Here is a 15,356-nt window from a genome sequence, read left to right as displayed (position 1 = left end):
CAGACCTAGACATTCACTGTGAACTGGATGAAATGCACCCTTAGTTCCAGGAATTACTAGCGATTGCAATTCTCTTTAAGGCACCCGAGGGAGCACAGGGGATAGGGACTTTGGAGCAGAGCCCTAGGCAGGGGTCGGCAAACTCATGAGTCCACAGAGCCAAATATCAACAGTACAATTGAAATTTCTTTGGAGAGCCACATTTTTTAAACTTAAACTTCTTCTAACGCCACTTCTTCAACATAGACTCGCCCAGGCCGTGGTATTTTGTGGAAGAGCCACACTCAAGGGGCCAAAGAGCCGCGTGTGGTTCACGAGCCGCAGTTTGCCGACCACGGCCCTAAGGGATGCCAGGAGGGGCAGGGAAAGAGTGAAGAGGCGCGCACACATGTGAACCAGGTCGAGCACACGCACTAAGAAATGATCTCCTATTGGAAGGGAGGACATGATGGCAAAACCAAGCCATGGTCCCTGGCCCAGGGGCAGATTTCAGATTTCAAGGAAACAACGTCCGATGGCCGTCAGGCCACACAAGACCACGGAGGTCTGCACTTTTGAGGACAAACACACTGCCTATGTCAGACAGGATCAGTGAATCACTGAGACCCGGAGCCAGGGAGCTGGGGGCAGCTTAGTTCCCACGGGAGAAGCTAATCTAACACAAGCCTGCAGGCTGGCCAGGAATACGTTGGCGAGACTGATGCCTCATTATGTGCGTGTCCAAAGCCAGACAAAAACCAGGCTCAGTACATTTTCCCTAAACGGGACACAGAGCGTGCTGGAGGGGGATGGGGCGAGGGGCAGCCTCGGAGAACAAGCCTTTGAGGCAAGTTGCTCATCACAGACATGGAGCCACAGCCCATGCGGATGGCTGGGCAAGGGGAGTGTTGGACGAGAGAGACCCTTCCCTCCATCCTCTCCGGCATAGGGTGCCCTTTGGGGGTGGGTGGGCCTGTGGGAAATCGGCCGAGAGGGAATCAACAGATTCCAACCTCCTCTCCCCCCAGCCAGGCTGGCCTGTAGCTTCTCAGCCCCGCTTCTCTCCCCCAGGCACAAGACACTAGGAGCCTTTGAGCCCAGCGGGCCATCAGGAAGACTAATGAAGTCACGGGCAGCCTGATGCAACAGAAGGAGGTCCCGGCAGGTCCCCAGGAGCCGTGGGGAGAGGGTGACTGTGATTCAGGGTTACTGAGCGCCCTCCCTGCAGGTAAGGACCCAGCTGCTTAGGGAGCAGACTCACACCCCGGCCCCCTCTTATCAACCTCCCCGAGCCCCAAGTGTCTCTAAGTGGCTTTTCAAAATGTAAACAGGCACCAATGTGTGCCTGCGACCTAGATTTTAATTTATTTAAAAAATATATATTGATTGATTTCAAAGAGGAAGAGAGAGAGAGAGAGAGAGAGAGAGAGAGAGATCGATGATGAGAGAGAATCACGGATTGGCTGCCTCCTGCACGCCCCCTACTGGGGACGTGTGAGTGGCTGATCACATGCGTTTCTTACCTGGTACTCATACTCGGTGAAAGGCAGGAGTTGGGAATCCATAAAGGAGCTGGCGCTGCCATTGTAGGTGAGAACTGGGCTCAGAAGCTCAGGCTGAGCTACCTGCCTCCTGTACAGCTCAAAGTACAAAACCTGTCCATTTGGCCAACGTGGTCCTGCCCACCAGAGAGAGACCGTGGGCTGGAACGCCCCGGGAGCCATCTGCACGGCCAGCTGTGGGGGCGGCTGCATCGCAGGGGCCATCTCGGGGGTCAGGACGGATGCCCAGTCGCTGGACGCGCATCCCAGCAGGGTGCAGGCTTGGATTCGTGCTTCATACCTTCAGGACACAAGGCAGAAATGACCCGTTATTGGCAAAACAGAGTTTTGGGTTTTTTGTGTTTTTTTTTTTTTTTTTTGCGGGGGGGGGGGGGGATTTTTATTAAACGAAGAGTTGTGGCTCAGTGGTTGAGTGTCAACCTGGGAACCAAGAGGTTACGGGTTTGATTCCTGGTCAGGGCACGTGCCTGGGTTGCAGACTCAATCCCGAGTAGGGGATGTGCAGAAGGCATCTGATTAATAATCATTGATGCTTCTCTCTCTCCCTCCACCTCCCTTCCTCTCCAAAAAATAAAAAAAAAATCAGTAAAAATTAAAACAAATATATATACCAAGAGTTTTGCGATAAAAAGGCCAGTAAGCTTACATTTATTCTCATTGGTAGCGGATCCTTCTAAAAAGTAACCAAGCTGTATGGCTGGTGTGGCTCAGTGGGTTGAGTATCTTCCCTGGCACCAAAAGGTCATCAGCTCAATCCCTAGTAGGGGGCATGCAGGACGCAGACTATGTTTCTCATCAATGTTTCTATCTCTCGCTCTCTCTCCCTTCCTCGCTCTCTAAAATAATAATAATAATAATAAAAAGAAGTAACGAAGTCATATTGCCATAGAAATTCTAGAACAGCTGAAACCCCCCTGGCTTTCCAAACAAAGCATCTCACCCGTCTGGAAAGGGTGGGCAGTTCTTCCCTAAACAGGAGCGCATGGGATACACGCTCACGACTCTCTCCCGCATGCAAACCCTTTCCATCTGCACCATTCCTGTGCCCAGCAGTGCAGAAGGCAGACTTGGGGGACCAGTCAGCTTCCAGCAGCCTTGTGCTCCCCTACCTTCGCAGCCGGGGCTCACAGAGTCCCCGGGAGAGCCCCCAGGCCGGGAAGGAGCACCAGGGAGGTGAGGCCCGCAGGATCATAAACCCCACACCTGGAGCCTGACATTCTACAACCGGCTCCCTTACAGCAGGCGGAGACCTCCCGGGGCCAGAGGTAACCCAGCCACACCGACAGATGATCCATCACGGAGACACCTTATCGCCACCCAGCTAAACTCAGCCACTCAATTACGTTTTGTCTGGTCGCTGGTCTCCTGCCACTTGCGATGTCTCTACATAGCGGGACCGCCCCCTCCAACAAAAGGGGTTTCTGTGAGCAGCGGGCGCCTATGGCTGCAAACGCCAGCTCTGGGCTCGGTTCCCAAACTCACGGGTTCCATGGCACCCTTAATTTACCCTCCAGCACCTTTCCTTCTCCCTTCGTCCCTCTGATCCCGCAGATGGGGCTGGGGTGTCACCCATATGGGGCTCACAGCACAGATGAGGGGGGAGGGGGATTGCTCTCAGGCCAAGAGGGAGCACCCACCTGCTGAAGGGCTGCAGCTGGCTGACGCCGAGCACCCTAGCCCCAAACGAGGGGTGACTGGCGTTGATGTGGACGATGATCTTGGCTTCTCCTTCCCGCAGCCCTCGGAGAGAGACGGTGTAGTTGGCGATCTGGCCGTCAGTCCTCACGGGCGGGTCCCAGGCCACCGAGATCTCCTGGGGGCCCCGGGCCTTTAATGTCGGGGGCCCCATCCCCGAAGGCGCTGCGGGGCTGGTCCGGTCTCTGGCGAGGGGGCTCACGGCGCCCCCCTGGCTGTTGGTGGCCGTCACTGTGTAGCCGTACTCCACCCCGGGGCTCAAAGTGAAGTCGTGGTAGCGGGTTTCGGGGCCCGTGTACACGATCGCCCCGTCCCTGCGAAGCTCGTAGCCGCTCACCCGGCCGTTGGGGTGTCTGGGGGGCGTCCAGGTGACTTCTATGGACCCCGAGCCCGTGACCTGCAGCTCCGGTGGGTCCATGTCCTGGGGCGGGGCCTCCAGCGTGCGGGCCGAGGCCGGAGCACTGGCCGTGCAGCCCCCACGGGTGCAAGCGACAAGGGAGAAGCTGTACGGGGTGTCGGGCTGCAGGCGGGCGATCAGCAGGGCCAGGCCGAGCCCGGCTCGGTGCTCCTGGTCCTCCCCTCTCAGGAGGTACCCGGTGATCCTGCCATTCTGCAAGGATGGTGGTGACCAGGATACGTGGATCTGGGTGGCGCTGACGGCCTGGAGCCCAGGCGGGCGGACCCCTGCGGGAGCGGCCTCGGGGGTGGTGGCCTGGGCGGGATGGCTGGACCCGCAGCCCCCGAGGGTGCAGGCGGTGACGGTGTAGCTGTAGGTGCGGAAGGGCAGCAGGTGGGCATCCGTGTAGTTCAAGGTCATGGCGTCGAAGAGGATAGGCCGGGGCGCCCCGCTCCGGTGCAGCCGGTAGGACTGGACGGCACCGTTGGGCCGCGCGGGGGGCAGCCAGGCCACGAGTAGGGCGGGGGCCTCCTGGGACACCACGGTGATCTGGGGCGGGGAGAGCCCCTCGGGGGGCGCAGGCCCGGTCCTCACGGGGGTCCATGGGCTGCAGGCCTGGCCGGCTGAGTTCCACACGCGGACTCTGTACTCGCATGGGGTCCAGGGCGGCAGGCCGGTGTCCGTGCACACAAACGCGGCCCCGACGGCCTGGTACTCGGGGCAGACCGTCTGCTTGTCTGCCCGATCGCCCCCTGAGCTCCCCTCCTTGCACCTGCGGGTCACTTCGTAGCGGGCGATCCTCCCGTTGGCGTGCAGGGGCTCGGGCCAGGCCAGCTCCACGCGGGTGGGGCCCACGGCCCGGACTTGGGGGGGCGCCTGGGAGCGGGGAGGGGCCTCGTCGGTGCGGATGGGCTGGGGTGCTGAGTGGGCGCAGCCCGCCCGGGTGCAGGCCTGCAGGGTCAGCGTGTACGCGGTGGCCGGGGCCAGGCGGCGGAGGAGGACCCGGCGGCTCAGGCCCGCGTACTGCAGGCGGCCGTCGATGAAGACGTGGTAGGTCTGCAGCGGGAAGAGAAGAGAGGCAAAGGGCGGGGGAAGGTGGCATGCCATTCATCCCTTTAACCTTTCCCCGCTGTTAGTCCTCATCTGGATGACTCTCCTCCGGGAAGAAGGGGCCAATGCTAACTTTTGGAATATGAGGTCAAGTCCATAGAAAGAGGAGCAATGTTTATCTTTCCTCTTTTTTTAAAGGCTGGATAGCAGGTAAGGGTATATGTATAAGCTCAGGGCTGCTGAACGTGATTCTTTGACTTAAATGAGTGCTGGTGGGGTTTCCTCCTACTTGTATTTTTTTTCCTTTTTTTTTTTAAAGTAGGAAATAGCCTAGTCGGCATGGCTCAGTGGTTGAGTGCCAACCTATGAACCAGGAGTTCATGGTTCAATTCCCAATAGGGCACATGCCTGGGGTGCTGGCTCCATCCCCAACAGGGGGTGTGCAGGAGGATTCTCTCTCATTATTGGTCTATTTATTTATTTATTTATTTTTATTTTGTTTTATTTTTTTTTTACAGAGAGGAAGAGAGAGAGAGGGGTAGAGAGTTAGAAACATCAATGAAAGAGAATCATCGATCAGCTGCCTCTTGCACACCCCCCACCGGGGATGTGCCCACAACCAAGGTACATGCCCTTGACCGGAATCGAACCTGGGACCTTTCAGTCCGCAGGCTGATGCTCTATCTATTGAGCCAAACCAGTTTCGGCATCATTGGTGTTTCTATCTCTTTCTCTCTCCTTTCCCTTCCTCTCTGAAATCAATAAAAATATATTTATTTTTTTAAAAAGGACGGAATAGCAATCAAATGCCCTCTTTTACGGGCACTAAGTGCCCTGGCCTCATCCTGAATAGGTTAAGCAGGTCCCATCTACATTGTCCATTTCCCATGACATGTCCTGGGAAATGGAATTGCAGTGCTTCAGCATTCATAGCAGGGTGTAGGTGTGTGTGTGCGTGTGCGTGTGTGCGTGTGACTATGTGTGTAGGCACACTCACATATACATTCATACATAACTACAGAAACCACCTCGGATGACGAGAAGCTGGGAACAGCCATGGTACTCTCTTACAGGCCACACAAGAATTGCCTGTTCTGTGGGAGAGAAGTCTTTCGTCTTGGTTTCAAGGGAACCCATCTGAGCTCTCCTCCTATGAGCACAGAGCACGTGTTCACCTCACTGCACCCCCCTGCTCCTGGGGAAATGAGCAGTGGCTCAGCCTGAGGCTGGATCTGTCCTCAGGGCGTTACCTTGATCATGCCGTTGGGCCGAGAGGGCTCGGGCCACCGCAGCAGCAGGGCCCGTCCGCCAGCCCTCTGCTCCACCGTGAGGCCGCCAAGCCCACTCGGGGAGGACTCCGGGGTCCGGACCACGGCCCAGGGGCTGGACGCCTCTCCTGCCTCGTTGGCGGCCACGATACCAACATTGTACGTTGTGAAGGGTTCTAGCCCGAACAGGTGGGCCTGGCGGCTTGTTCCCTGTAAGAAAGCGGACAGGCTGGTTTGACAGCTGCCAAGTCACTCAATGAGACGCATTGGTGACGGCGGCACACGTATCACAGCAGATGTTTGAATTATTAAGAAAACAACGGGATTTTTTTTCTCATTCTTTTTAATATATTTTATTGATTTTTCACAGAGAGGAAGAGAGAGGGATAGAGAGTTAGAAACATCGATGAGAGAGAATCATCGATCAACTGCCTCTTGCACACTCCCTAGTGGGGATGTGCCCGCAACCAAGGTACATGCCCTTGCAGGAATCAAACCCGGGACCTTTCAGTCCGCAGGCCGACGCTCTATCCACTAAGCCAAACCGGTCCCCGCTCTTGTTCTTTTTTTTTTAAAAAAAAAAATGTTTTTATTGATATTAGAGAGAGGGAAAGGGAGAGGGAGGGAGAGATAGAAACATCCATGAGAGAAAGAACACTGATCGGCTGCTTCCTGCTCAGCCCCTTCTGGGGATGGAGCCTGCAACCCTGGGCATGTGCCCTGACCGGGAACCAAACCTGTGACCTCTTGGTTCCTGGGGCGGTGCTTAACCACTGAGCAACACCAGCCAGGTTTTTATCTTGTTCTTGACACCCTGGTTGTGTGACTTCAGACACACACACAGAGTGGGTCAGAGAGGATCCTTGCCTTTTCAGAGCTTGCAACCCACGGGATGTGATACAGAACCTAGAGAAAAAAATTCTGTGATGCCTTAGAGATCACCAGCTCACAATGGAATGTGTGGAGACTTAACCTGAACAACCCAATCCTCTCTCACCAGCTCCCCACGCTGCTTGTTCATACATAAGACTGCCCACCTCCCCCATATCCTCCTCTCCTTCTTTTGGTCCGTATTTATATCTTACAATAAAACAAACCCAACAAAACTACAAGCCAAGTGCACTATTAAATGCACAGACCCGTACAGGAGTCTACCGTTAATACAAATGTGAAAATATTGGCATTTGTTAACAACGCTATAACCTAGTAAACTATGAAACTTACTCCAAGTAACTGTACGCTAGGCTTTGAGAATTTGGACTTTGTTGATTTAAAGTAAAATGAGAGAAGGCAAGAATGAGTTTCCTGTGTATTCTGTTTGTGCTTGGAGAGCCATATTTAACATATTTTGCATAACTTAACTGGAGTTTAGAATCTTAATGTTTTGAAAGAGCCCAGAATGACTTTTCTACATCTGGGCTGGAGAGATATGTGTGTTTACAGATAGGAATTATGTCTGCGAGCGAACCAGTAATGTGTGTACACACATACACACGCGTGCACACACACAGATATGTACTTCCTGTTCTGTACCACATCCACTGGATGTGAGTAACCCCGAGGAAGCTCTGACTGGCTTAACAGGATGCTTATACTTCGTGTGTGTGAGGTCACCTTGATCTGTTGGATGCTTAAATGCAACAATTGTCCTCTTGGTGGGCATGGCAAAAGGGAGGTGAGCTGGAGAAGAAGAAGTTATTTCTGCTGAAACTGGTTTGGCTCAGTGAATAGAGCTTTGGCTTGTGGACTGAAAGGTCCCAGGTTCAATTCCGGTCAAGGGCATGTACCTTGGTTGTGGGCACATCCCCAGTAGGGGGTGTACAAGAGGCAGCTGATCGATATTTCTAACTCTCTATCCCGCTCTCTTCCTCTCTGTAAAAAAATCAATAAAATATATTTTAAAAAAAGAAGTTATTTCTGAGAGGAGGTACCAGAAAGCATCAGACAAAGTTATGTGCATGGAAATTCTCTCTCATGGGGAGACATCCAAATATCATGATGATTAAAATCTAAAACAAGGTGGCGAAATCAAACGAAACCATCTTTCAAAAAAAATACACACTGGTAGACAAAACCAAAATAAACCATCGAAATACTTTTTGACACCATTTCCTCCCATTCTTGCCTACCAGTTCCAACTGTGCTAATGTTTCTTCACAAGCAGAGAGAATGCAATTTCTTTTCCTTATTAAAAACTAGTTAAGTCCATTCTCCTATTTCCATAAGTGCCATTATGATATTTACATGCTAACCTCCTGAAACCTTTTAATATTTAAACGTTTGCGAAGCGGCCAGACTCTGAAACAAATTTTCCAGAAATACTAATTTCTCTTTTCTAAAATATTAAAAGTTCGGCCCATAAATATTTAAAACCGATTTCTCCACAACATCGGATTGGTCTTTTAGATAAATACCGCACGGGGCTGGAATGGCCATAATGAATATTAAATCTGAGGATGCCACAAGTCCTGGTTACAAAACACTCTTTTCTGATAAACGATTTCTTTTTTTTTCTTTCTTTTTTTTTTGTGTGGAAACGGGGCAAACATGGGCAAGATGAATAATGCAGAAAAGGAAACTTCTTTCTTCAGGACTCGGTGCCAGAAGAGGCATAAGCCCCAAAGCAAATAGTAATCACCACCCAGATTACCTAGGATATAGGTAGCCTGTCGGGGGACGTTCAGAGAGAGCTTTTGTCATCAGAAGCATGAAAAATGTATGGGTTACAAAGCAAAAAAAAAAAAACCACACACACATGTATACGGTCAATAGCAGCACCTGCTCAACTAAGGTTTATTTCTGAGCTAAGAGCCCCATCGGCCCCTAGATGGCAATACTCGCAAACACTTCTGGTGGCACAAGTATGTGGTGATAACACCCGGCGCTCAGCCACAGGACACACGCCAGGCACTACTGTAGAAGCGACACAGCTGGTTTCCTTACAGACTCCTTTAACGCACATGGGAGTGACCTGATATCCTTGAGAGCAGGAGTGCCTGGAATGCCCCGGCCCCCAAACCTGCCTCGTCCCAGGAAGAAATTATGCCTGCAGGCCTCAGGTTGAAGTTCGTGCCCGCTTGGTGCAGACACGTGGCAAGGTTTGCTCTTACAAAAGGTGGTCACAGTCTTGACCGGTGTGGCTCAGTGGATAGAGCGCCGGCCTGTGGACTGAAGGGTCCCGGGTTCGATTCCGATCAAGGGCATGTACCTTGGTTGCAGACTCATCCCCAGTAGCGGGTATGCAGGAGGCAGCTAATAGATGTTTCTCTCTCATCGATGTTTCTCATTCTCTCTCCCTCTCCCTTCCTCTCTGTAAACAATCAATAATATATATATATATATATATATATATATATATATATATATATATATATAATTTTTTTTTAAAGGTGGTCACAATGGCTGTTTTGCTTAATTTGGTTACTTCTTTAACAAAAATAAAATAAAATAAAAGTAAGAAAAACAACCACACATTGGAAATGGAAAGGAGAATTTGGATGTCGTAAATTTTGGCTGAGGACAAGTTCCCATAGGAAGTTAATGTGTTATTTCTGGAGAGCAGTACACACACACACACACACACACCTTGAATACATCTCAAAAATAGCCTTGCTTTTTTTTTTTTTTTTTTTTTTTTTGTCAAAGGCCAGATGACAATGAAAAGTTTACAATAGCAAAACCACCCTTACCAATTTATTGTAATACATACCCCACTTGAGGAAATAATTTATGTTGTTTTCTCCTTGAGTAGATTTCCAACACTAAGCTCACCACTGAGCTCCCTGCTGGGAAGTCTGGGCACAGTTCACTCTGTGGCTGGGGCTGGGTCTTGTTGGTTCAGTTACGTGCTATTTTCCCCACAATAGAGAAACTTGCTTGAGCACTGCCAATCTTTAATGTTTTGGATTTAATTCCTTCCTTGGGAAACATAGCCAAAGTCATTACTAAAATCTTTTGACTGCTTTTCTCTCTTCTTTATGTATTTACTTTTGTTGTTAATCCTCACCTGAGGGTATTTTTTTTCCCTTTGTTTTTTAAAGAGTGGAAGCACGGGAGGAGGAGGAGAGAGACAAAGATCAGTTGCCTCCTGCACATGCCCTGACCTGGGCCAGATCGGGCCTGCAACCCGGGAATCTAACCCAGACCCTTCGATTCTCAGTTCTAACCACTGAGCAAGACTGGCCAGGGCTTTTCTCTCTTCTGTTCCAGCCGTTCTTTCTTCCCACAGAGACTGTCTTATAATTTAATATGCGTTCTTCTTTGGCATCATTTTGCTCGCTCTACTCCCTCACTCTTCTATCCTACTGATGGATGCTTTCGGTACATATATCTCTCTCTTTCATCCTTTCTCCTTTCCTCCTTCCCTCTGTCCCTCTCTCCTTCCCCCTATCTCCATGTTATCCTTGACCTGTGGGCTTCCCTTCTCTCTTAGCCTCTCCATGTCCACGTGACACAATATTCATATTTTTTATTCTAGACATATATTACCTCATTCTAGATGAAAAGAACGACTCACCCAAGGAACATAGAAATAATCCTTTCTCAGCAACCCAATATTTCCAATAAGATGCAAAGCTTTCTTTTCCCTTTTCAATGCATATGCATCAGGGCCAGGATCTGGAGACAAATCGGATCATCCTTTCATAAGACACACAGACAAGATGCCTGGACCACGCTGCCAGAGGCGGCTCTGCTGGCGATCGGAACCATGTCGGAACCCCTCCACTGGGCGCCTCCAGCGGGCTGACCATTTTCCGCCTCCTCCTCTGATTATTTTTGACGGCTTGAAATGCCCCAAAGGTGTCCACGGGGTCAATAGGTTTATGTAGGTTGAAAATGATCAAAAATTACCATTGATCCGTAGCTGTCAATAATGGGCTGCGTGGGGAGACTTCCTGCACAAATGTTTAAACTGCATAAAGCAACCGGACTGAGTCATCTCCCAGCCCATCGATCTGATGAGCCAGCAGTTTGCAGCCCGCCCTCTGGTCTCTGTGGTGCACGTTCACCGCACCCTCTCACAGTGCCCCAGGCTTCTTTCCACCTGAACCCAACAGTGAGGCCCGGGCCTTGATGTGCTCATCAGAGGAGTATCTGTGTTCTTGCTACCCGTGCGAAAGGTTCACCTTCCTGGTCACCAGCAACATCACTGATAGTCACCTTGATGGGCTTCTGCTGTCTTTGCCCCTTTTCATTTGAAAATGACTGACTTCTGGCTCTTAAATCCTTCCCCTCCTTAGTTACAGTGAATGCCAGTGTCCTCTTTTTCTTTCTTTTTTTTTTTTACACAAAGGGAACTTAAAAGAAATCTCGATTTAAACATATTAACTTCTGTCTACTTTCGTGGAACCACTTACTTTTATCATAAGCCATAGGTTACCTTGTCATCTACATTAATAAAAGAGAAACATGCAAATGGACCATCACTCCTCTACGCTCACCAGCCAATCAGAGCAAGTATGCAAATTAATCAAAACAAAGATGGTGGTTGATTTGCATATGAAGACTGAAGACTGCATAGAAGGAAGAGGGAGGGGAAGTCTGAAAGCTGGGTGGCAGTGGCCGCAGGAGGGTAAGTGTGGGGTGGCTTCGCTCCCTTCTCTGCTTCACTCAGGCCTCAGGAAGACCTATTCTTGCAGGAAACTTCCTGCAATGGGCCTCTAGTTATAAAATAAAAGAATGGCTGTGGTCGGGTTTCCAGTTTACATTAAAAACCAAGCATGAGAAGTAGAGATCTCATTTACCAATATCTAAACACCATGATCCAGGCAGAGCATGTCTAATGTCCTGGATGACTTATATACATCTTCATCCTGACAAATCCACAGAAAATAGTTCTAGGATTCCTGAAAGCAAGATAATCTGAGGCCTGGGTGTTATGGCACTATCTGTCTTTCTGGTCATAAAATTAATGTTTAAGTTCTCCAACGGTTGGCTAACATTTGCATATCATTTTTACTTAGTTTGTAAAAATGAAATCTGCCTTGATGTAAAAGTGATCTCCTTATTACTCAAAGCCAAATATCAACCTTGAACCCTTACCTATGGTTACCTATGTATGAGACCTCCAAGTCTGCAAAATGTTAACAGAACCAGGAGGCATGCACTGATGCCACGAGCACACCGATTTTACCATGGTCATCTCTGCCCACATACCTCCTGGCTGGTGGGACAAAGACACATTGTTTAATGGCGCACACACCTGCAGAGTTGTTCCGGAATCAAAGAACAGCTCACAAGAAAGACAGAAAAAAAATGCCCTTTAGGTTCATGGTTTATGGTCGTAGCTGCATAAACACTGTGTACATGCTAGGTGGCTTGCTAGGTGGCAGGGTGGCTGACAGGATGGTCAGTGAAACATGCAGGATCGTTGGTCAGCAGCTGCACTTGAATAGCTGAAACAGGTTTGAGCATCTGGCTTGTACAACATTCTGGAACATTGCTGTGATAGATGTAAGATGGGTACCAGGCTCCTGACTTTTAGGACTTTATAATCTACAGTGGTAAATGCTAACCTCTGAATACAGATACACATACTCTGCAGTGTGGTAAGTGCTGTCACCAGCAGAATGCTGGGGAAATAAAGGGGGGCTACTTCTTATGGGGAAGGGAGAGGTGGGGGGCAACTTCATCAGGAGGTGGCATCCAATTAGGATGATGGAGCGTCTGAGTGGATAGAAATACGTGAGGGACCGGAAGGAGGAAGAGAAGAAAGGGTAGGAACTGAATGCAGCTGACGGGTGTGGGTACAGAGGAGGGGGGGGGGGTGTCAAGGCTGGAAAGAGATGGGACAGGACTACGCATTTTACCCTCGAGTTTCTGGACTACATTTTTTATTTTTTATTTTTTTAATTTAATTTTATTGATTTTCCACAGAGAGGAAGGGAGAAGGATAGAGAATTAGAAACATCGATGAGAGAGAAACATCGATCAGCTGTCTCCTGCACACCCCCTACCCGGGGATGTGCCTGCAACCAACGTACATGCCCTTGACCGGAATTGAACCTGGGACTTTTCAGTCCACAGTCCGACGCTCTATCCACTGAGCCAAACCAGTTTTGGCTGGACTACATTTTTTAAAAAGCAGTAACGTTATGCGATAATTTTAAAAACTAATTATGTATAGAGAGCTCTACAATGCAATTTGAAGGAATAATGGAAGAACTTCACAGTTTTGCCCTATTGTGGTATAGGTCTTGGCCAGTGACTGACAAAACAAAAAAATCTGCCAACAATTCATTCATTCATTCATTCATTCATTCATTCATTTGTTATTCAGCCAATAATTAGACTGCCATATATAGAAGGTAGGAGAAGAGTCTATACGATTTAAAACATTTTTTTGCTGAATGTTTGCTCGATTTCAAAATTTGTAATTACTCTTTAGACGCAAGTGCCTGTCTTTTGAAACCAGTTGAGGTGGGGATGATGACCACTAAACTGAATATAAGCCGATTACACGCCCTCCATCCTGACCCGCTATCATAATCTCATGTACCCGGACCATGTTTCTTCCTGGTCATGGGACATGCATGTATGGAGTCGTCAGGGCCTTTGCCACAGTCCCTCCTGCTACAACTACCAGGCAGCTGGGGAAGTTAGGGATACTAAGGGCGAGATAGAATGAAGACAATTCAAAAGGCACACATCGTAAGAAAGCATACCCAGCTCAGGGTTCTAACTCACGTTACGGGGGCTTCATTGAAAACAATTTCAAGAACACATAAAAGCACCCTCTCCCTTCCAGTAATGACGATTGACTGGCCAGAGGCCAGTTCTGATAACATTTGTAAATGTCCAACTTCATGTGTCCGATATGGAGTATTCACATGTGAGTTCTGTGTGCACTTTACCCCCACAAACACCTGCATGCATAAAAGAATGGTCTGTGAAAAGGGGGGTTATTTTTTCTTTCTTTCATTGGATCGTGTTAGTGATTATATAATGGGGGGAGGGTCAATGCAAAAAGAAGCTAATTCACAGGCATTTTCTTTATAGACTAATGGGCTGTATCAATTTAATCTACAAAGCAGAAGCTCGAGTCCTTGTGAAATGAATGATGATGCCTCGGCTACAGGAAAAACATTGGGTTAAAAAATAAAAAAAAAAACGGATGGCTTCAAAATGACCCATTTTTCAACGGAGAAGAAAAAAAAATTAAATTAGTGATAATTAAATGTGAAAGTGGCAGGCCAGTCACACTAAATATTAAAAAAGCGGGACTTTCACTCTATTAAAATGAAGCATAGGCAAACTCCGTGGCCCGGCAGGTCCTCTCTGGTCATGTATTTTATGGCAACCCGGGGAAACTGTAGGAAACTACATTTAAACAAATTTCATTCCAATTTCCGTCTTCTGGCTATGCAATCCTTGATTAAATATCTGGCTGTTTCTTCTCCCTTAAACTCACTTTTTAGATTTTTTAAAAATGTGTCTTTATTGTTGAAAGTATTACATATGTCCCTTTGTGGTTTTGTTGTTATTGTTTTCCCATGAATCCCCTCCACCCTGCTCTCATCCCTCCCAAGCCTTCACCATACTATTGTCTGTGTCCATGGGCTATGCTTATATGCATATAAATTCCCGTTAATCCCTCCCTCCTCCCCAAACACATCTCTCTCCCACCCTGTCTTCTCTTTGAGGTTCCATGGTCTGTTCCATGCTTCTATGTCTTTGGATCTAGTTTGTCCATCAGTTTGTTTGGTTCCTCAGAGCCCGCCCATGAGTGAGACCACGTGATACTTAGCTTCCTCTGACTGGCTTCCTTGTCCCTGACTCACGGTAGCCACAAGTCTGCAAAGGGAACTTGAGCTCATCTCCTCACTGATTCCTATTTAATGCAACTGCCCACCCTCCTCTTCCTCCTCCTTCTTGAGGACACTCCTTTACTTGCTCTAAAGCCCTCATGTGCCATTTCCAACAGACGATAGGCCCTACTTGGTTATCATGGTGATTATGGATTGTCCGGCTCTCTCTATCAGAACGTTAGTTCCACTGGGAGGGGAAGGGACCTGTGTCTGCCTCATGGAGGCTGCATCCCAAGTATCTCTAATTGTGCCTGGTACTGAGTAAGTGCTCAACAAACACTGGGCTGTCAGTGAGGTCAGACAGGATTTAAAATAAAGGAGTGGGGTGAAGAAGAGAGTGTGGAGTGAGTCTATGGAGAGAGAGTACAAAAGAAGCCTGAGAAGTGGGGTGGTCGGCAAACTCAGTCAACAGAGCCAAATATCAACAGGACAACAATTGAAATTTCTTTGGAGAGCCAAATTCTTTAAACTTAAACTTCTTCTAACGCCACTTCTTCAAAGTAGACTCGCCCAGGCCGTGGTATTTTGTGGAAGAGCCACACTCAAGGGGCCAAAGAGCCGCATGTGGCTCGAGAGCCACAGTTCACCGACCACTGTC

The 15,356-nt window shown here is 48.9% G+C and overlaps 1 protein-coding gene across 1 annotated transcript in view; it reads right to left on the bottom strand.

The window, feature by feature from the left end:
• USH2A (usherin) overlaps positions 1–15,356 on the bottom strand; it is a gene marked incomplete at its 5' end in the record, with an annotated part of 394,535 nt that overhangs the window by 19,239 nt on the left and 359,940 nt on the right. The window contains 3 exons of the mRNA XM_084868505.1: positions 1,503–1,821; positions 3,179–4,689; positions 5,934–6,161. Coding sequence (XP_084724631.1) covers positions 1,503–1,821; positions 3,179–4,689; positions 5,934–6,161 — 2,058 coding nt within the window. The remainder of the gene's footprint in view (positions 1–1,502; positions 1,822–3,178; positions 4,690–5,933; positions 6,162–15,356) is intronic.

This window comes from Pipistrellus hanaki (genome assembly GCF_964339955.1).
Source record: "Pipistrellus hanaki genome assembly, chromosome: 20".
NCBI lineage: Eukaryota > Metazoa > Chordata > Mammalia > Chiroptera > Vespertilionidae > Pipistrellus > Pipistrellus hanaki.
Note: the sequence above shows the minus strand (reverse complement) of the source record. Positions and strands in the feature narration are given on the sequence as shown.